The sequence below is a fragment of the Psammomys obesus genome, unplaced genomic scaffold, assembly GCF_907164565.1.
Source record: "Psammomys obesus unplaced genomic scaffold, mPsaObe1.curated_primary_1811, whole genome shotgun sequence".
Taxonomy (NCBI): domain Eukaryota; kingdom Metazoa; phylum Chordata; class Mammalia; order Rodentia; family Muridae; genus Psammomys; species Psammomys obesus.
Window position 1 is genome coordinate 17,263,368 of NW_026585580.1, and position 21,681 is coordinate 17,285,048.

Here is a 21,681-nt window from a genome sequence, read left to right on the forward strand (position 1 = left end):
TTCTGTATCCAAACCCAGCGATTAATTCTGCGAGCATCGAAAACGTCTTCAACACAGAGATCCTCCCGGAAGTGCAAGGCTTGGGTCCGGGAGTGCTTCTGGCCCAGGACAGGCCCATCTTAACTTGGCGAGCTGGGACAGCTCGTCAGATGGGGCGGCCTTCTTGCAAGGCCCGCCGCCCCTGGCCCCTGGTTCCGCAGGACAAGACCTCCGGAACGCTGGGCTAAGAAGAACGCTGCGCTTGCGTGCTGTCTCTCGCCACTGCGAGCTCTCGGTGCCTCACGGAGGGACAGCAGGTCCGGGGGCATCCCTGTGGGGCAAGTTCAGACCGCAGCGCTGCTCCACCTGCGGAAAACCGGCTTGCGGAAGAGCCAGCTCGGGACCCAGGGTTAAAGCCTCCGCAGAAGCCAGGTGGCAGGGCTCCCTCCTCCGGGGCAGTCCGTACCAGGCTGGGCAGGTCAGAGCCGCTCAGAAAGGGTCTGGAAAGGAAAGGATGGTTTGCTTTCTTTTTTTTTTAGCATCGATCTGGAGCCCATTTAAGCCGACATTCCTGATGAACGTGCTGGCCCGGAATCAGGCAAAACACACTGAACTGAACGCCATTCTCGGGACGGATTCCGTCTGTCCTGTTGCTCTTGGGGAAGGTGAGTCAGCGAGCTCGCGGCCCGGGCTGCGGCGGGGATCCCCCCTCCCCTCCCCGGGACCCGGTCCCTGGCTGGGGCTTGAGCTCTGCGACCCCAGAGGCATCATCGTCGCAAGGGGAAGGTAGAGGGGAGTTAACGAGCGTCCCTGGGGCGGCTAGGCGATGCTGTCCTGGAAGGTGAGCTGGGGTCTCAGGCTGGACTCCTCTTCCACTCCTGCGCGCCCCTGCCCTTCCTGGATGCCGGCGGGAATCTGAGAGCCCCTGTGACCCGGGCAGGTACCGTCCCAGGCGCAAGCTGGGCGGGTCCACAGCCTGTTGGGGCTGCGCGGGTATCGCCAGGCCCTGGCTTGCTCCAAGCGACTTGGAAAGAGATGCCACCAAATCTGACCCTGTTCCCCAACCTCCCCACCGGTCGCCTCCACGGGCTAATGTGGGTTTCCTGGCTTCTGAAGGTCTGGCACAGAAAAGGGGAATGGAGAGGGGATGGGAAAGGGGCAGCCTTGAACAGGTGAGGCCAGCGTGGAGGACTCCTCCTGGAGAGTGGAAGGGCCAGTGCCAGGGTGGGTTGGAGTCTGAGTTTCTGGGGTCTCAGGAGTCTGAGCCTCCCCCCCCCCACGCACACCTTACTTCTCGTCTTCTTTTTCCCGTGTAGCCCACGATGGGGATGGTATCCTTGCTGCTCTGTGGGGTGTCTTTTGCGCTTCCACTTTTTGTGACAGCAGGTGAGTCCTTGGGTCCCAGAGGCCTGTCTCCCCTTGGTAGGCACCCTTTGTCACTCCTCCCCAGTCACCTGACTCACCTTCACGGGCATTGCCTAAGCCCCAGCCTGGCCAGTCACTCTTTCCTCCGGATGATATTGTAGGCAGAGTCCAAAAAGTGGGGAAAGGGGAAAGGTTCATCCCCAAGTGCTCAGCCGCACCTGTCACCTTGGAACCTGGGACTAACCCAGGCGTTTTGAAGAAGTCCACGAATACGAAAGCAGACTCAAATCTGAAGCCTAACGGACGGACTACTAGCGGCGTCTGTTTCATATAAAGGGTTATTTTATGGTCCAAAACTACCAGACACAGAACAAATTCCTAAGAATAGCTTGGCAGAGACGACGTTAAAGGAGGCTGTCTTAAATCCACCATCCACGATGGGATGGGGGCCTTTTATTCAAGATGACCAGCATGGATCTGTGCTGTGAGGTGGGCAGAAGAGCAAGGGCAAAGGGACTGGAGCATTTTCGGAGGGGCCTGGGGAAGCCTGGTTCTTATGCACATTAGGAGACCTAAGCATTATCTTCTAAACGACTGGGCTACTTTGGGGAACTCCCAAACTGAACAAACCCCTAAATAAAATTTCACATTGACCAGAGCAATATATGTCCTCAAGTGAACAATGATGCCAGTTTTCTGTCATGCTATTTCTTGTGCCTTTCTTTACTTCCCGAGGTAAGTGTAGGGACACTGACATGGACCATGAGGTGAAGCCAGAGGGCCAGCCTTTCGCTCTCAACTGCACGCTCGCTACAGTGACGAGTGGGGTGGTCAGCCTGAAATGGTACCGAACACCCAACAAAAGTCCAGTGTCAGACAACAGACGCCTCAGAATCCACCAGGACCAGTCCTGGATTTTGTTTCTTCCCTTGGCCCAGGGGGACTCCGGCATTTACCAGTGTGTTATAAGGTAGGTCCTTCAGTTAAGGTAGAAGTGATTTGCAAGCTTCCCTCTCCATTTCTCTCTCTACTCTTAAGAACGTGGGTATTGTTGCCTTTAGTTTTGAGACATGTTACGTACCCTAGACCAGCTTCCAACTTACACAGGCCCCGAAGCACGAAATGACACATGTGAGCCACCACAACTGTAGCCATGGCTGCCCCGAAACTCCCTCTGTAGACCAGGGTGGCCTTGAACTCACAGAGATCCACCTGCGTCTGCCTCTCGAGTGCTGGGATTACAGGTGAACACCACTGCACCACAGCAGCAAGACTGTTCTTAAAGACAAGCAAGGGAGCACAAATACAGGGTGGCCTTAAGCTGGTACGAGGTGACATCCAGCAAGCACGTCCGGAAGCAGAACAGATTTATAAATCATTTTGGAGCACAGGTTGCATCTTTTTCATGGAAATGAGGTTTCAGGCCAGACCAGCTTATAAAATGTGTTCATCCATCCTATTGCTGGCATTTCCCGAGACTGTCCCAAGTGTTTTGACAACTGGCTGACCCAGGCCCAAAAGGGCCTCATTCAGACACTTTGCATAAGGAATCTGCTTAGAGCAGACATTTAAAAGTTGGAAAACCTGGGAGCGTTGTAGAGCCTACATGAGCCTCTGTGCCAGAAGAAATGGTACTGAGTGGCAGTGGCCCACTGAGCTGCTTTCCTGAAAGACAATTGTCCTTGGAGGTACCATAGTCAGCGGGAAAGCACAAGCCCCAGCAGAAATGCCTTGTTGTGTTCTCTTCCTTCCTCCCTCGCTCCTTTTCCCTTCCTCTGTTTCTCCTTCCCTCCCTCTCTCCCTCCCTCCCTCCCTCCCTCCCTTTCCCTGTCTCTCTTCCTCCCTCCTTCCCTCCCTTCCTCTTTCCCTCCCTTTCCCTGTCTCTCTTCTTCCCTTCTTCCCTCCCTCCCTCCCTTTCCCTGTCTCTCTTCCTCCCCCTTCCCTCCCTTTCTCCCTCCCTCCCATCCTCTCTCCCTCTCTCCTTCCTTTCCTCCCTCCCTCCCCCCTTCACAGTTTGTAAAGCTTTTTCAAGACTTCAAGACTTCATTAAAGCCCACCTGTAAACCACCCTTGGCCAGAGAGCTGTGACTCTGTGGCTTTCCACTCAGTCCTGACTGACAACACACCTGTAAATTGTGTGTGTCCCGACCCAGCTTTACCGCTGCTAACTTGGAGCAGCTTATGGTCTTTGATTTTCACGCCCGGCAGTGTTGTTCAGAAGCACAGGCAGTCGCTGTGAATTTCAGCAATGTGTTGGTTTGTCAGGTGTTTCTTCCTGAACAAGTGTCGATGACATTGGTGGCTGAAGTGTAGTGTAGGCACCCTAGAGTCCCTTCAGGGAAGCAGTTCAAGAGGCCCATGCTCCAGTGTCCACCCTGCTTGAATACCACCTATCCTTGGTGGCGCCTGGTTTGTGGGTTGCTTGTTACTTTATACTGGAGGCAGAGGGTTTACACACATCTCCTGCTGGTTTGTTTGTTTGTTTTACAGGAATGCCCACAACTGTTACCGAATAGCTGTAAACCTAACCGTTTTTAGAAAACACTGGTGTGACCCTTCCATGGAGAGTCCCATAAACTCGCCAGATGTGTACCGACAGACGTTACCCATAGGAAATTCTGGCAGTCTGAACTGTCACCTGTACTTCCCAGACAGTTGTGTGCTGGACTCGGTAAAGTGGTATAAGGTAAAAACAACAACAAGACAAGGTGAAACGCCACCGTCACCCTGTTGACACTGTCTTCTCCTCTTACACAAAACCCACCTTTTAAAGGGTAAATGGGACCTTTCAGGGCAGACTTGCTGTATGTTTTGGTGTCCTTGGACAACAATCCTGGCAATTGCTTTTAGTGGAATATTGTTGTACCCTCTTTCCACCCCTGTTATCCGTTTCCAGCTCTCGCTGTTACCAGCTTCACTCACAGTGGTTTGTTAGAACGGCGCTGACGTCTGGTTGCTTTGAAAATTACTAATTGCTCATCCTCATGCCTAAGCTTGCTTCTGCCGGCCCGGCCCCTGCTGCTCACCGCACGTGGCCCCAGCAGGTGACCGCCGCCATCAGTTTTCCTATCACAGCCTCATACGGTACCACATGTGAAAATTAACATGCATGTTCATGCTTCCCTGTGAAATGTGAACAGGGTTCTCCATGCTCGCCTTTCTCCATCCTGCTTTCCCTTTATCCTGGCTGTGTCTCAACAGACAAGGCACAGCTTGGCCCTGGAGCTCACCCCCTCTGCAGGCCCCTTTGTCCTCAGTCCAGCCACTTGGGCCATGAGTTTCCTTTGTGAAGGTTCCTCATGCTGTGGCGACCCCCAACTGCACAATTATTTTCATTTCTACTTCATCACTCTGTGTTTGCTCCTGAGACAAATTGTAACCTGAATATCTGATGCGCAGAATGTCGGATGTGAGACTGGTCAGGTCACGGCTCACAGGTTGAGGACCAGTGCTTTATGTTTTTGTTTTTTTTTTTTTTACCTGTTGGCCCCTCCCCCCACTTATTCTGTGGTGACAAAATTATGGAAATGTCTTACGTTTTCCTTTGTTGAATTTTGGTAGGATTTCGTTTCCTAGGAAACGATGCATTTCATTGAAAGTTTCATCCATTCTGGCAAATTATCATCTCTTCTCTTTCCATGCACTTCAGCAGTGGAGATCCAGTGTAGACCGTGTTACAGGACACAGACCCACTCTCATGCTCTCTTTCCCTCAGCTTAACCACCGGTACAGGAACAATTTGTCCTTCAGAGCAAAGCCTCTGCGAAGGCCAGCTTGGCCCTTTGTGATCTTCTCTACCACCGCTTAGGCTCTCTGCCTCCTCTTGTGGAAACGAGTGTCCTTTCACCTGTCTTCTGTGTCTTTGACAGTGGGAGGTTTTCAGGGGTGCTAGGTGATAAAGGTGCAGATAAATAATTCATTCTGTTTCACTAATGTCACAAGTTGCTTCCAAAATTTTATATCAGTTTGACTCAGTAGGACTATCAGTGATTTCTGTCAAGCTTAGGATATCTTTGCAAGTAAATTTCAGTTTTCAAAAATCAGTTTGACTCAGGAAGTAGAAGCAAGCAGATCTTTGTGAATTCAAGGCCAGTCTGGTCGACATAGAGAGTTCCAGAACAAACAGGGCTACGTAGAAAGACCCTGTCTCAAAACAAGCAAGCAAGCAAACAAACCCCAAAAAACAAATCAATTTGGTGAGCATGAAATGCTGCCCTATCGTTTCCCTTTAATTAATGGGACTGAACATTGTTCAGTTTATTGTCCATTTCTGAATCCTCTTCAGATCTATCTATATCTTTGGCTATTAATTTTTCTCCCTGTTTTATTGCTAACATAGATTTTACACATTTCTTTGCCCTGGGACATGCCTTAAAATATTTTCATTAAAGCTCAAAATATGTACCTAGAAGCTCGGTGCAGTTTCACACACCTGTAGTCCCAGCACTCTGGGAGGCAGAGGCAGGTGGATCTCTGAGTTCGAGGCCAGCCCGGTCCACAGAGTGAGTCCGGGACAGCCAGGGCTACACAGAGAAACCCTGACTCAAACTCTCTCTCTGAAATGTCCACAGAAAATAGATGAATGGCAGACAGACAGCCAAGTATGGTCAGAAAGTGGACACGTTTTTAGCTGCACTTCGCACCAGCATCAAAGTTAGCTGTCACCAATGGCTTCAAACACTGCCCCGTTACTGTCAAACAAACGAAAACCGGAACCCTGTGCCTTCCTCATTCCCAGGATCCGTGCTTTCCTAATTGGACTCTCTCACGTTGGTTCTGCTTGTTTCTGTAGGTCACGCTTGAATCATCTGCACACAGAATTTTGTATTTAGCCTCTTGGACAATAGGAAAGCTGTGAGAACCGTCCGCTGCAGTCTGTGCTTCCAAGCCACCGTCCATTTTAATTGTTGTTTAGCGCTTCATCGTTAGGGTCAGACTGTTGTTTCCAGTTAGAGGCAAAGCTTGTCTGGCCCTCCTTGTGCACACCATTGGGGCCACATATGCTTGTGGTCTGCAGAGAAGTGGAGCAGTGGGGTGACAGAGCATCTGACCGCCTGCCGACAGCATTCTAGCGTTTCTGGATCTGACAGCAAAGGGAGTAATGGGCCCGCTCTCCCTCCTCTCCCTTCACCCTCAGTTCTGGGGAGGGAACCCAGGCAGGGGCTTTGCTCCTGAGCTCCTGCAGCCCTGCTTTTTACAGTCTCCGCTTTCAGACTCAGACCAGCTATTCTGTCTTTACTACCGTCCCTGATAAATGACAGTGTTGAGTGTGCTCGTTGGTGATTGCATATGAGCGCAGGCCGGTGCTCGTGTACGTGTGTGTGTGTGTGTGTGTGTGTGTGTGTGTGTGCTTTCTTTTCCCCACCCCTTTTAACTGCGTAGTGTTAGTTGGGGTCACAGTTAATTTAACTTTTCTCTATGTGGATTCATAACTCATCAGGATTTTCTTCCCTGCTTTGTAGAGCAGTTCCAACTTCCATCAGGCTGATATCTGTGCGTGGCGCCGGTTCCGAGCACTTTCTTGTGTGCTTTGTTCTGTTTGCTTTCTTACTATTGTGAAAGTCCTCTACACACCCTCTCTCCTTCACGTTCTCCTGTGCTGGGCAGCCATCGTTCCTCTGTACTCAGTTTCCCAATGCGTCTCTTCATCTTTACAGCAAGCTTTCTGAAATTTAGCTGTACCTTTGTTGGCAATATGGCAAGATTCCTTTTCATGGTATCCTTTGAGCTTCTCCTGTATATGAAGAATGTACATATATGTATATATATATATGTATACACACACATATACATTCATATATATATCCTGTTCAGAAAGTATAATATTTTCCATTTCAATTAAATGGTGGCATTTATAATCTTATCAAAGGTTGATAGCTTTCACAATTTTGAGTCTTTTTAGTTGTGACCGTGTCATTCTCCCCTCTAACATTATTTCTGTGTAGATCCGTTGCTAATGCTAACTGATTCCCGGGGAACTGATGTTTTCTGGCGCCACTGCCATGCTGCGGTTGTGGCTTCCTATTCTGTGGTGTGCTGTTATAGGGGAACAGTTCCCTTTCTTCCGTTGGCCTGGTGCCTAGCAACCTCGGTGACTTCATCTGCTTAACCCAGTGTGCATGTTGGTTATTTGTGCTTTGGCACGTACACAGTCAGGTTTCCAGACTGACGACAGCTTCACTTCATCTCTTTCTGTATCTGTTCCTCTTGTCTTCCCTTCCCTCATTCTAAAGGTAGAACAGCTCAGGAGTTTACCCTCCAGTGAGACCACGGTGCTCCAGCTGACACCCCAGAAGTGATAACAACGAGCTTCTGTGTCTTTATACTGAAGGAAAAGCTTCCAACCTTCCCCTGTTACCGGATAGTTAGGATTTTCACAAATGCCCTTTATCAGACTAGGGAATTTTCCAGAGTTGGCTTTGATTTTTTTTTTTTTTTAATGAATCCATGTTAAATTTTACAAAAATACTATTTTGACTGTTCATGTGATTTTCCTTTTCCTCTTTAAATGTAGTGAATAATGTCTTGGTTACTTTTCTATTGCTGTGAAGAGACACCGTGACCAATACAACTTATAAAATACAGTTCCAGAGGGTGAGTTCATCATGGCGGGAAGCATGGAGGCAGGCAGGCAGGCAAGGCGTGCTGCTGACAGCTCACATCTGCTCACAAGTGTGAGATGGAAAGAGAGAGAAGTAGAGAGAGAGAGAGACACAGACACAGACACACACACACACACACACACACACTAACTGAGAAGGTATAGGCTTTTGAAACCAAGCCCACCCACAGCAACACACCTTTTAACAAACGTCCTTTATCAGAGTAGGGAATTTTCCAGAGTTGGCTTTGATTTTTTTGTTATGAACCCATGTTAAATTTTGCAAAAATGCCAAGAAGGTGTTTACAAAGCACCAAGAAGGCCACACCTCCTAATTCTTCCCAATAATTCCACCAACAGGAGACCATGTGCTCAAGCATATGAGCTTATAGAGCCATTCTCATTTAAATAAACAAATAGCGACTCTCGGGATCTTACGGTGTCGTTCCCTTCCTGGACTCCATCAGCATGGTGTGTAAGCACCATCACATTTCACTCTCTACAGTTTTTTTTTTTTTTTTGGAGTTTTATCTTTGCGTCATGAATGACGCTGTTCTGAGCTTTCGTCCCCGTGTTATGTCTGTGTCAGATTTTCATACACAGGCAGCCTGTCTTTGTATAGTAAGTAGGACGGAATGTCAGTTTTCTTTACTCTAGGAATGTTTAGGGTCTTCAGAAGAAACTAGAAAGTAATAAACGCATCAGCTACTCTGTTCCACATATATGGAGTTTAGCAGTGACATCACTCAGGGCCTGGACTTTCTCGGGGACAAGTTTTCAGTGACATGTACAGTTGTCTTTAACAGCTGAAGAGCTATTGGTTCTACCCAGTTCTGTGTGTGACAGAGTCAATGTGCTGTGCTCACTTAGAATTTCTTATTTTGGTACATCAATACTATTAAAATATACTTTAATTTCTCTTTAATAATGTCCATAGGGTTTTAATTTCCAGTGTCTTGCAGCTCTACTTTCTCTCTTGTTTCTTACTCATTACTCTCTCTGGGAGTTTGTCAAGTTTTGTCATTGTTGCCAGAGGATTAGCTGCAGACCGCATAAATCCTCTTTTATTAGTTTGTTTGTTTGCATCATCATCAGTTTCTGTTCTTGTCTAGTTCTCTCCACCCCTGTATTTGATTTTTGGTTTAATTTGCTATTATTTTATGAACATTGTGGGACAGACTCTTCTATCATTAAACCCAAGTTTCTAATGTATAGATTTAAGGTTGTGGCTTCCTTCTAAACTGTGTCTTGGTTGACCTCTGCCGGTTTTGACCTCTCATTCTCTAAGCAACCTGCTCAGATCATTCCGATTTTCCTGGTGATTTCTTCCCTGGGCTCTAGATGTGTTTGAAGAACAGCATAATTTGCAAATGTGGCAGTGTTTGGGTATTTTTCAAGAGTAAACTTTCTGTCTGTGACAGAGAGCACAGTCTGTGTTATCTCAGAACTTTGACATTTGAGGCTGACTTTTGACCAGCACATGTTCAACTTCCACAAACGTTTCCTGCGTGTGGAAGGGAATGGAAACACTGAGATCTGGGCTTGTGGCCTGTGTTATGGAAGTCAGTGTGCTTACACTTCCCCTCACTCTCTTAGTTAGACTTAGAAGTGTTAGCATAGCTTAGTGTGGTTGTTGACTTCGCAAAATCTTGTCTGCATTATGCTTTTGATGCATTTATGTCTGCATTTGTCTACTCTTAGGGCATATTTATCTTTTGGTAGCGGCGTTTGGGCCTTTAGCATCTCCAAGCTGGGATTTTTTTACTCCTCTTATTTTCAGGGGTTACAGGTGTGTTACCTTTGAACTTTTTTGCTGTTGGTTTTCATTTATCGTTCTGGTTGTAAACTTTCCCCCTATCTTATCCTTATTATTTTTTTGAATCAAGCATTTGTTATTAATTTTTATTTTTATGAATTTCACAGTGACGTCTTCAACAATTATTGACCTGTTTCTTCATCCACAACCAGCCTTCAATTATTTCAGCTCAGTATGAAATAGTATCTTATCATCTTCTGAAAAAAAAAAATGAAGGAGTTTTAAGCATTAAAGACATTCTCTGAGGCACCAAAATGTGTTGGTGTCACATAAAGGAAAAAGAAATCATGTTACACCTGTGTGCTATTCCTAGTACTTATGGCAGATGAGTGTTGTATGCGGTTGTTCCGCACCTGCTGGACGTTTCCAAGTTCACCACCACCACACTCACCCCTGCGTGCACTGTTCCCTGGGCCCGGGGAGTGATCCAAGCAAGGCTAGTTGTCACCCTGTTCTCTCCAGTGTAGGTTAGGCACATGGGCTGAGCACTCGCAGGACACAGGCTAGTCCTCAGAGATCTGAAGGTGCCTGGGTAACTTGGCTACATGGTCCAGCGAAAGTTCCACTCTCTTACCATGTCAGATACTATGTTTTCATCCGCAATGCCTCTCCATAACAATCAGGCTGGGAAACAGCAGAATGGCAGCGATTGCCATTATTTATATTTTAAATCTTGACAATGAGATATTCTGCCGAAATGAAAAGAAATCGAAGCAGTAGAAAGTTTGTACCCTCCAGTAGATTGGAAAGTAGGACTGCCAGGCACGGTAAAGGGGCCGGATGACCGTTATGGAGCAAGGGTAAGTGTTAATGTGACTGGTGATTTGGATGTAAGGAAGAAGGAACGAGTCAGGACAGGGTGCTCAGCGTGCAGCAGGCTGTGCCCCGGACTCTCTCGCTGAGGACTCTCCAGGACAGAGTTTGTTGAAGTTCAGGCTTTCTGACTCTGTACCATGCAGAGGTAGAGCAGGACTTTAGCAGCAAACTTAAGACAAACCCCAAACCACAGACTACAGACAGAGGGAAGACGCGGGGAGGGAAGAGGAAAGTTCAAACGTGAGTTTGTGCTCGGTCAGTGTTGATGTTTTTCGTTGATGCGACAGTGACACACTTCAGTGCCTCTGAGACCAGCTTCGATGTGTCAACAGATGCAGACTGTAAATGTACCAAGCTCTAGGGAACCATGGAAATGGCTTCTTGTCCCCTCTATTTCATAGGATATTGATAACTATGAAAATAACTAACTTTCCCAGCACTCATCTGAATGCCTTTTGTATTCAAGGCTCTGGTTTTCGTATGAGGGGCGATGCCTTCATCCATCCAATCCCTAATAGTAGGTCCCATCTTAGTGAGCCACTATCCAATGATAATTCGAGTTTCCCTGTAGAGTATCTGCTGGAGCAATGTAGAAATCCGGGAAGACAAGTTTTACGTTGTAAAGAAGCACTCTGACATTATTTATTGACTTTTCCATGCTACATAGATTTTTCTCCTCTTTTGGGGGTAGAGAATAAGGATGGATTTACCTGAAGCTTGCTAAGTGAGAAAGTGTAACGGATTATTGGTTACGTTTTCATTAAATTAGGATTTTCTGTTTTATCTACTAGTTGTGAGCTTCCTGAGGATAGCAAATATATCTAACTCCTGCTGGCTGATGCCTCTCACAGTGCTGCGAAAGAGAGGAGCTCAAATATTTAAATTTACAAAATGGACTCAGCTAGCCAAGCAGCCTCTCTGTAGAATGGGGCTTCTCAAAGGAAGAGGAGCAGGTCTGAGCAGGAGTCTGGAAGTGGGTGCATGAGTAGTTGCTTAGCTTGACAAAGTGAGCTTTTGGAGCATGGATGGTGGCTCACTTGCAAGATGTTTGTCTTGAAAACATGAGGACCTTGTTTGATCCTCATCAGCACATCTGGAAAAGCTGGGTGTGGTGGTGCCTGGGAGACTGCCACACTCCTGGGGCTTGTTGGCCAGCAGCCAGGCCACGTCACTGCTGCCTCAAAATACAAAGCTGTACATTCATACACACACACACACACACACACACACACACACACACAGACACAGTCACATACACAGACACACACACACAGACACACAGACACAGTCACACACACATACACAGACACACACACAGACACACATGCACAGATACACACACAGACACAGTCACACACACAGATACACACAAATACACAGACACACAAATACACACACAGACACACATAGAGACACACACAGATACACAGACACATACACAGATACACACACACACACACACACACACACTCTCTCTCTCTCTCTCTCTCTCTCTCTCTCTCTCCTGCTAAGTCGTAAGTGTCCACCTCCTTTTTCTCTCTATGTTGACTGCCAGCCTGATTTTATTGAGAAATGCTAAAGAATTTAAAGAACACCTCTGGGTGTGTCTGTCAGGGCGCTTCCAGTGAAGATTAGTAAGAGGGAAGTACCTGTCCTGGATGTGGGTGGTGCCGTCCCATAGGCCATGTTCCCCACGAGACAGGAAGGAGAGAAAACCTGTTCCTGCAGGCACGGCCTCCATGCTATGCTCTCAGTACTCCATCACACACTTCCAAATGACAGAAAAAAACTTCTGAAGCCCCAAGTACATTAAATCTTGTCTTTTTAAAGTTGTTTATACCAAGTGCTTTTGTCAAAGTGACAAAAAGTGACTGGCACAATAACCTCAATCTGTCCATTAGTCCCACTGTCTTAATATCTGTCTGTCATCAGTCTGTCATCTATCTATCTATCTATCTATCTATCTATCTATCTATCTATCTATCTATCTATCTATCATCTGTCTATCTATAATCTATCATCTATCTATCTATCTATCTATCTATCTATCTATCTATTTTATTATCTGTCTGTCATCTATCTAATCATCTATCTATCATCTATCTATCTATCTATCTATCTATCTATCATCTATCTATCTATTTTATTATCTGTCATCTATCTAATCATCTATCTATCTATCTATTTATCTATCTACCTATCTATCATCTATCTATCTATCTATCTATCTATCTATCTATCTATCTATCATCTGTCTGTCTATCATCTATCTATTTTATTATCTGTCATCTATCTAATCATCTATCTAATCATCTATCTATTTATCTATCTATCTATTTATCTATCTACCTATCTATCATTTGTCTATCATCTATCTATCTATCTATCTATCTATCTATCTATCTATCTATCTACCTATCTATCATCTGTCTATCATCTATCTATCTATCTATTTATTTTATTATCTGTCATGTATCTAATCATCTATCTATCTATCTACCTATCTACCATGCATTGTCTTCTGGTTACACTGTTCCTGTCTAAGGCTTAGTTGTAGGTGACCGTGAAGATACTGAGCAGTGGTTCTCAGTGTTCCTAATGCTATGGCCCTTTAGTGCAGTTCCTCATGTTGTGGTGACCCCAACCATAAACGTATTTTGTCGCTACTTTGTAACTCTGTTTTTCTGCTGTTGCAAACTGTATGTAATGCAAATACCTGCTACACGACCACAAAGGGGCTGTGGCCACAGGTTGATGGCCGCGGTAGTTCACAGGGCCGCGCTAACCGACGAAGTGACCGGAGTTCTTGGTACTCATTCAGTTCTTGCATGTGTGCCTTTAGGGCTGTGAAGAGATTAAAGCGGGGAAGCGGCACGTCCCTTCAGGAACAAGGCTTTTCGTGAACAACGTTACTGCAGAGGACGGTGGGAGCTACGCATGCTCAGCCAGACTGACACACTTGGGGAGACAGTTCACGGCCAGGAATGACATCGCTGTGCAAGGCGGTAGGTTTTCTCAAGTACTGCTGCCCGGCTCGCAGCCTTGGGGGAGCTGGCTGGCTGCAGGCTTCCGGCTTTGGAGATTGGCTCTTGATTTTGCTGGAGGGGGGCAGATCCCCTCTACGTCAGAGCAGAGGGCTAGAGAGTGGGACAAAGGGGCACTCACAGCATGGTTTTTCCTACTTTAAAACCAAAATATTCCAAGCTCTTAGCTGGGGAGCGTTCAAAGCCATCACGTAAGAGGGGACTGTCCTGGGTGCCCAGCACAGCATAATCGTCCAGCACAGAGTAGAACGGCAGACAGTGTTAAAAATACCCTCATTTCCTGTCCTCCCCACGGCTGTGAGCATTGTGCTGGCTGTCCCAGGCTTGGCTCCCCTAGCCTCAGCTTCTGCAGAGGTCAGGGTCTCCGGGGAGGCTTCTCAGAAAACCTACTGTTTTCATCGGGCCAGTTTCCCCGAGAGCAGCCGAGTCGCTGGCGTTCCATGTCCTTGAACACAGGATAATCTGCAGACCGTAGCAAGGCAGTGATTAGATGAGGCCAAAGAGCCTCAGAGGTTCAGCTCAAGCATATTCGTGCAGAGTCTGGAAGGGAGCAACTCACTGGGCTGATTAAAACCAGAGCCAGCGCCAGAACGTTGGCCTTCGGTGCCCAGGCAAGCACTGTTTCTTCTTTCCTCCACAGCGAGTGAGAAGTCCTGTTTTCTTGGCTTCTTCTTCCTCTTGCGCCTTCGTGTCTGTTGCTGCGCCTAAGAAAATACAGCTTTCTCATTCTTTCGAATTTACTTTTATTTTATATGGATGGGCGTTTGCCTTCATATGTGTCTGCGTGTCTTTTGCATGCCTTGCGACCAAAGGGCCTAGAAGAGGGTGTCAGATCCCCTGGATCTGGAGTTACAGGTGGTTGTGAGCCACCATGTGGGTGCTGGGCTCTGTCCGTAGGGGGCTTAACTTTTTCAGTGGAGTTTTACCCTGGGGCTGTTTGCTCCCATGGTGGCCTCCTGCTGCTTCCCTGCAGCTGCCCCAGGGCAATTCAGTGTGGACTCTTTATTGCAGATACTCGGCCATTCTCCGCACCTCAGCCTTGTTCTTCCTTCACAGTTCTGCCTGGCTTGCCTTGCGCTGCTCTTAGCTGAAACCATGAAATTTAAATATTCTGGAAGCACTTCGATTTTAAGTTTCCAGCTCTTCGTTAAGAAAACCAATTGCAGCTGGTTTTGGGATTGTCCTGCTCTTAGTTTTCCTAATGGCGGTGTCTTCTGGAAGCAGGCCCTCATCCTGTCTGTATTTGGAGCCCCACCCTCTTCCAGGCACAGATCCCGTCACTGACTGGATAACGGACTGTGCGTGCCTTTAGTCTTACACGAGCAGCTGAGGACATTTCCTAACAGGCTGAATTTCTAAGAAGTTGCTGAACCTACAAATCCTCGTGCCACGTTGGTAGAACCGACATTTTCATACAGTTATGAATCATGAGGCTGCTTTGGGAGAAAGCAGGGCCCCATGCTAGGCAGAGAGAAAACAATGATGGGGAAATGGCTGGGAATGCCAGGATGAAGCTTGGACTGAGAGCCAGGGGAATCAGAGACAGATGCTAATCCACTGTGGGATGTGTCGCTGCAGCGGGGGTTATTCCGTGCTGACAGTCAGGAAACGGCTCATAGATTGGTAGAATGGCCAGCATGTTTCCGGACAGAAGACAAGAAGCTGTGGAGGCCTCAGAACAAGATGTTGTGTCTGAGAAGGAAAACCAGCAAGTTGGGCTTGGCTGATGAGGTCATGGCAAGCAATGAGGGTATAGAACCAGTCAGGAGTGAGGCCTGAGAGGAGTCTGAAACCCAAAGCTGTATGGATCTTACTCTCAGAACAAGGGTGCGCAGCCGTTGGGTTGATGACGTGAGAATGGTCTGCTGTGCTCCTGTGCTTTTTACTTCGGAAGCAGCTGCCTGGCCGCCACTGTTGCTTCCTCCGGGAACAGGGCAGGGGTGAGGTCCAGGTGCAGACGCACGGGTGAAGTATCATGCAGGCAGAGGCACCGTTGTGACATGGGCGATGAGGAGATGCAGACACTGTCGGAGCATCTCCAGAGGGGAAGCATCTGCCTCTCAGAGTCAGTTAAGTCAAAGGGAAGATGGAGGCATATGTTCTAGGCCTTTGGGTGTATGCTCTTGGTGGAAGGTGTCGCTAGTCAATGAAACAAGACAGCTCAAGGGGAAAAGAGCTGTAGGAGAGGTTTGGTCTTTAGCAAGTTGAGCATGAGCATGCAAGCAGAGAAATGGTGTAAGCCGTTCCCTCTGCAGGCCTGGAGCTCAGAGGGAGTTCTGGAGTTCAGACTGTCTTTAGGAGGTTATTCAAGCTGTGTGTGGGCAAGATGGTCTGGAAGGAGTAGAGAATAAAAAATACGTGGTTCAGAAGTGAAGACAGAGGATCAGCGTGTGAGAGCTTAGAGGGTAAAATGTGTTAGGCTGCGCGGTGAGGAACGGTCACGGGTGGTGAAGAAGCTGCTGACTACAATGGCCTCCTGAGTTGACGTGTGTGACCCGCAGTGGTGCTGATTTCTGCTCATGAGTAATGAAGTGCAAGCTGTCCAGAAAGCAGCAGTATTCTGGTCATCCTGAACATCATACCGTTGCATTTTGGCTTTTCTTGACCAGTGTTTATGAAGGCCTTCTCTTGCTGAACTTTGCTCCATTACATTTGGTTTCTGGGGAGTGCTTTCTTTTTGTGGTTCTAATGCAAGTTCTTGTTGGTGTGATTTCTTGTCAGAGGAAGTTGTATCTGGAAGAAGGATTCCTAATATCACATATCCAAAAAACAACTCCATTGAAGTTCAGCCTGGTAAGCAGAGCTGTTGGAGCCGTTGCCCGCACTTGTGTCAATGGCTGCCTTAAATGTCCGTGGTGGACACAACCTCTCTACATGTCTAATTTCCAACTCTGGGTGTGCTGGAGCTCACTAGGAGGCGTATCGAAGTGAGCCTGTGCTTGGGAAACTGTGGTGGCACGTCCTAGCGCTGAGCGCTGTGAGTCTCACTGACTTCTGTGAATCTGTTTGCACAAAGGCAATGAAAACAGACACAGTTGCTGAAATGCAAAACTACCGCTACTAAGTAATCCGGATCAGGAATTCTGGATTATCTCGTATTGGAAAGTATATTCAAGGAGCGAGGCAAATGGCTATATTATATCCTCCATTTACACAGTAAAAGACCAAAATATATATATCAGTGCTTCAGAATAGGGGCTCACATGTTTTATTTAAATATAAAGATAGCATCAATAAATAAACATAGTAGTTAAGCTAAGGCTTCATTAAAAGGAAACTCCTCAGATTCACTCAATACCATAATTCAGTTAGGATTTTATTGGTCCAAAAGCACGCTTTTTCAAAAAAGACACGCAAATAGTGCATGATCCCAAAGATTAAAAATAACTGCACTAGCAAGGTGTGACTTCCAAACAATTATGAAAATCATTTGCTGTTTCAACCTAACAATAATCTTTCAAAACCCCAAATGGTAAAAAAACAAATTGAGTCATTTTATTGTAATTAAAACTGCAATGCCTTTCAAAATACTTTTGCTGATACTGGTGATTGAATCTAGGGCCTCACACACACTAGACAAGCAATCTACCACTGGCTTTTATTCCCAAGTCTTTCATGTCTTATTTTGAGACAGGGTCTCACTAAAAGGAGGCCTCGAATTTTTAGTGTTCCTGCACCAGCTTTCCCAGTTAGTGCTCTGCCAGGTCTAGAGAAAAAACACTTTATGTCACCATGTACCAAATACATAAGGCTGAAAGTCTTAGAAATACAAGAATAATACAACTGGATTATACAACAAGGCAGAGCAGCTGTTTCCATGTAATTTGCCTGCACGTGCGACTCACACGTGTGCACACCATTGCCCTGCACATTGAACTTACGGGAACATAGACCTATACCCAAACATATACACACACACACAGAAACACACATGAGAGAGTCAGGGAAATTGGAGTTAAGAATGAGGGTAAACGGAATTATGTCGAAGGATCGTTCATCTACTTAGCTTTTCTAAGAAAATTATCTTAAGTGCCACAATAACTAGCATTTTTTAAAAAAAGACTATTATACTACAATAAAACCCTTCAAAGCCAGTTTTACATGTCTGAGTTACTGGCATAGTATCTTGATGGTAACATGTTTTGCTCATGAGTCTCCCAGACTGCTTCCTTCCGGACACAGGTCCTATAGAAAAGTACATGTTGGCAAATGTTTGTCCTGTTGAGTGCTCCCTTCCATTGCCCATCTCTCAGACACCAAGGCACTTTCCCAAGAATATTGGTATAAGGAGGTTGATATCAAAACAGATGTTATGGCAATAGCTTTATTACAGGCCAGTAGAGACGTAATGATGAAGTTTCAATTTTGAATATGTGGCTGATAATATAACATGGCCTTAAACCTTGTCCGCATGGGGGAAGTGTACAGTAGTCAATGCTGACCTTTTATAGTTATCACAATGCATCTTAAAAATCAGGTTACTGTAACCTCTTCTATGGCTTTCTACCAGTTTCTTGGCTTTATAAAGACTCAATGGATTTGAGGAAGAGCTAGATTGGAAGACTAACAGTATCAGGATGTATTAGGAGGCTAACAAATTTATACTGTTTGTAGTTAGCATAAAAAATAATAATGAAAGAGAAAGATCAGAAAGAGACTCTACAGAAAAGTAGATAAATTATAATCTTTTCAAAGAGCTCCATGTAGCTCAGGTGGCTTTGAACTCCCATCTCCTTCCCCCCATCTCCCTGAGTGCTGGGGTTTTAGGTGTATGCTACCTTATGACCATTCTGGGCTGGGAAATTAAAATTGTTTAAAAAAATAGTACTTGCCTATTAGATAAAATATAGAGTAAAATAAAATTTGACCTCTCCCTCACATCATATAAAAATAACTCTGGGTGGATTGTAGACATGAATATGGTATTCAAAACAATACATCTCTAGGAAAACAATGTCATGATTTTGAAGTAATAAATGACATTTTAAAATTGGCACTAAAAAAAACCCCTCAGAGTTGTAAAGGGAAAGTGCATAAGTAAGATGCTGTTAAATTGAATTTCTGTTCGTTACAAGACAATACTAAATGTAGAAAAAAACTTTGGAGCAGAAGAAAATGCTTATAAGAGCTCACCAAAACCTTTCCACATTTATAAGGAAAACAGGACCTCAGAGAAGAGGGAAAATGAACCATGTTCAAGCAATAGCCTCCTCGTGACCAATAAGATGCAAGGTGGTGGTTTGCTCATGTGCAGCGTGGAGAAATACAAATTACATTCAGAGTCTGGACATTAGTACAGTGGTCTGAGCGTTAGTACTGATACGTAGATAAAGCAACAGGAAGCCACCACAGCGCTGCTGGGAGCACAGCCTGAGTCACCCCTCTAGCAAACGGTACGTGACAAACTTGTGAACTGACCGTTACACGTGGCCAACAGCAATGCTGGAGAAGTTCTGTGAACCATTTGCACGCATGTGCACATAGACCTGTATATACACGAAATGTGGTTCATGTGTGCCTCGGGAGACACACAAGCGCGTTCCCAGAAGGCCCACCAAACAAACATCCGAAGAACATACAGCACCGATGAGAAGGCAGTGATTTTAGCAAGAATACCTAGGCTGTAGCATGTTCCGCTACAAACACACGTCTCGGCAAGCATGAGCGCAGGAGTAAATGCCAAGCAGTAGAAGCCTGGGGGTGAGCGTGCATGGCCGCACCAGGAAGGAGGAAAGGGCCGAGGGAAAGCCTTGCACTCTGAAGCTGCCCGTTTTCCTCGTTTACCGTGTTACAGGCACTGGTGTTTAGCTGTGCCCCATGGTGCTGACCGAGGGCGTTACACGGCAGAGCGGATTGTAGAATACCACACAGAATGAAAATTCCTCCTGAAAGCTGAAGTAGGCCTTACAGACTGAAAGGTGGGATGAAGCCAAGACAGAACTGCTAAACATGATTTGGGGGATGCAGGATGAGGGAAAGAGGAGAATGGGCTCAGGGGCCATGTGCTAAGGAGGGGCTAGCCCTGGACCAGGGAGGAGGCAGCCTGAGCTCGCGACCTGTGAGGCCCTCGGCTATCTGAATTGACTTTTCATCATCAAGGAGCACCTTGCACTTCTCTTCTTTGCTGAGTTATTTCCAACACACAGCGGAGTCCTGAGGGAACGAGGGGGGCGGCACACATGTCGGGGGTGGAGCAGCAGGCACGTCCGTCTCTCGTGTGTGTGTGTGTGTGTGTGTGTGTGTGTGTGTGTGTGTGTGTGTGTCTGCAGAGGTGACCCCTAGGGCGGCGTCTGGGTCTGCTGCGGACAGCGCCTTCAGTGGGTGTCCCATCCCTGATGCTCCAGGCTCCTTGCTCATCGTGGACTGTAACATAACCGACTCGAAGGGGAACACGAACCTGCGCTGCTGGAAAGTCAACGACACACTGGTGGACCACTACTACCGCCACTCCAGACGCGTCCAGGAGGGAATCGAGTAAGTGCAGGGCTTCCTCCACCTGCTCCAGCCGGACAGCCCCGCCCACAGCCCCACCCCTCCTCACTCCCGCCCTTGGCTTCGTCCTTTAGTGATCACTGTGTGTGTGCTGTGTGGCAGACACTGGCTCTGCCCAGTGCGGGATGCTTACGCTTTCAGCTGAACCGGTTTCAGCGAGACGTGAACCGTGCCTTAGAGAACCGGCATCCACGCAAGCCATCTGCCGATCACGTCCAGCGCCCCCCACCCCACTCACACTCAGGTCGTGAGCTGCCTGCCTTTAGCGTGGAGCTCCAAAGCAGAGACCACCCAGGCTTCCTGGGGGGAGGGGCGTGCAACCCTTGGTGTGCAAACACAGCCTAGCGCTAGGCTCTGAAGTAGGTGAAATCAGGGCACTGGCCAGGCTCAGTGCGTGGACACGTTGGGATATAATCTGGGGAGTGGAAGAGCCCGTCAGTGCTGCCCGGGGGCTGTGGTTAGCAGAGCCACTTTCTCGAGACTGTGAAGAAGAAACTTTACAGCTACGGGACCTCAATGGCTAGAGTCACTCCTGTGTTTGTAAAAGATTGACCCAGAGTTTTCTAGGGAGACAAACAAACGTAGTATTTCCTGAAGATGCACCTTTCCTTATGCTGGGTGAGCCTGGCCCACGTGGTAACGGCTAGCTCTCTCCTCCCTAGAACCAACGTGTCTCTGAAGGATGACATTTTCTATACGGTGAACATAACATTCTTAGAAGTGAAAATGGAGGACTATGGCCGTCCTTTCACGTGCCACGCTGGAGTGTCCGCGGCCTACATCATGCTGAAACTCCCAGGTAACGCCCAGAGCGCTGAGAACGGTGGGCAGAGAAGGTTTAAAGATTTCTCATCTAGTTCTAGTTTCTCATGATGCCATGTGCTCAGTAGGAGGCAGCAGGAGCTACAAAACAGAGAACTCAGGGGCACCATTTCATTAAAGATGCTGCCGTGTCTGACGGCTGGCTTGGGATGAAGCTGTGATTCTATCAAAGTACTTTTGGCAAAGCCCTCTTCATAGACATTGAGATTTTATGCACCAAAATTCCAGAAAATGGAGTTTTCCCTTTGTAACCAAATTGCTCAGTGTTTATAGTCATTTATTTGTGACTTTCAGCTTTATTTTATCATAAGCAAGTTGGTGTACAAATATAATGTTTACCTTTTGTTTTTTTACCCTTAACTCTGTGACATTATCTATAAATAGGATGCATAAACAGGAGGCCTCCCAGCTGCACAGAGCTGTTTTCTTTCTTGTTCATTTTCAAGGACTAAAGATTTCTTTCGCATTTTTTCTTTTCCTTTCATCATCTTTACACACGAATCCCACGTACCACCATGACCCTCTCTTCCCTGTCTCCTGCTCCTGCTAATCCCTAATTCCTAGCTCCAGGCCCACCTCCTGTTTTCCTGTCATTTGGATAGTCCGTTGGAGAGAGTGCAAGGTAGGGCAGAGTCTTGAGAGTAACTGTAAACTCAAAACCTGCCAAGGGGAGTGTACAAGACACCTTGGGAAATGCCGTGTGTGTGTGTGTGTGTGTGTGTGTGTGTGTGTGTGTGTGTGTGTGT

The 21,681-nt window shown here is 46.8% G+C and overlaps 1 protein-coding gene across 1 annotated transcript in view; it reads left to right on the forward strand.

The window, feature by feature from the left end:
- Positions 1-144: 144 nt before the first annotated feature.
- The window catches only part of Il1rl2 (interleukin 1 receptor like 2), a gene marked incomplete in the record, with an annotated part of 33,572 nt that continues 12,035 nt past the window's right edge, over positions 145-21,681 (forward strand). The window contains 9 exon segments of the mRNA XM_055607618.1: positions 145-296; positions 519-644; positions 1,296-1,365; positions 2,080-2,314; positions 3,835-4,030; positions 13,420-13,582; positions 16,343-16,414; positions 19,966-20,095; positions 20,776-20,912. Of these exon segments, the coding sequence (XP_055463593.1) occupies positions 1,302-1,365; positions 2,080-2,314; positions 3,835-4,030; positions 13,420-13,582; positions 16,343-16,414; positions 19,966-20,095; positions 20,776-20,912 (997 nt within the window).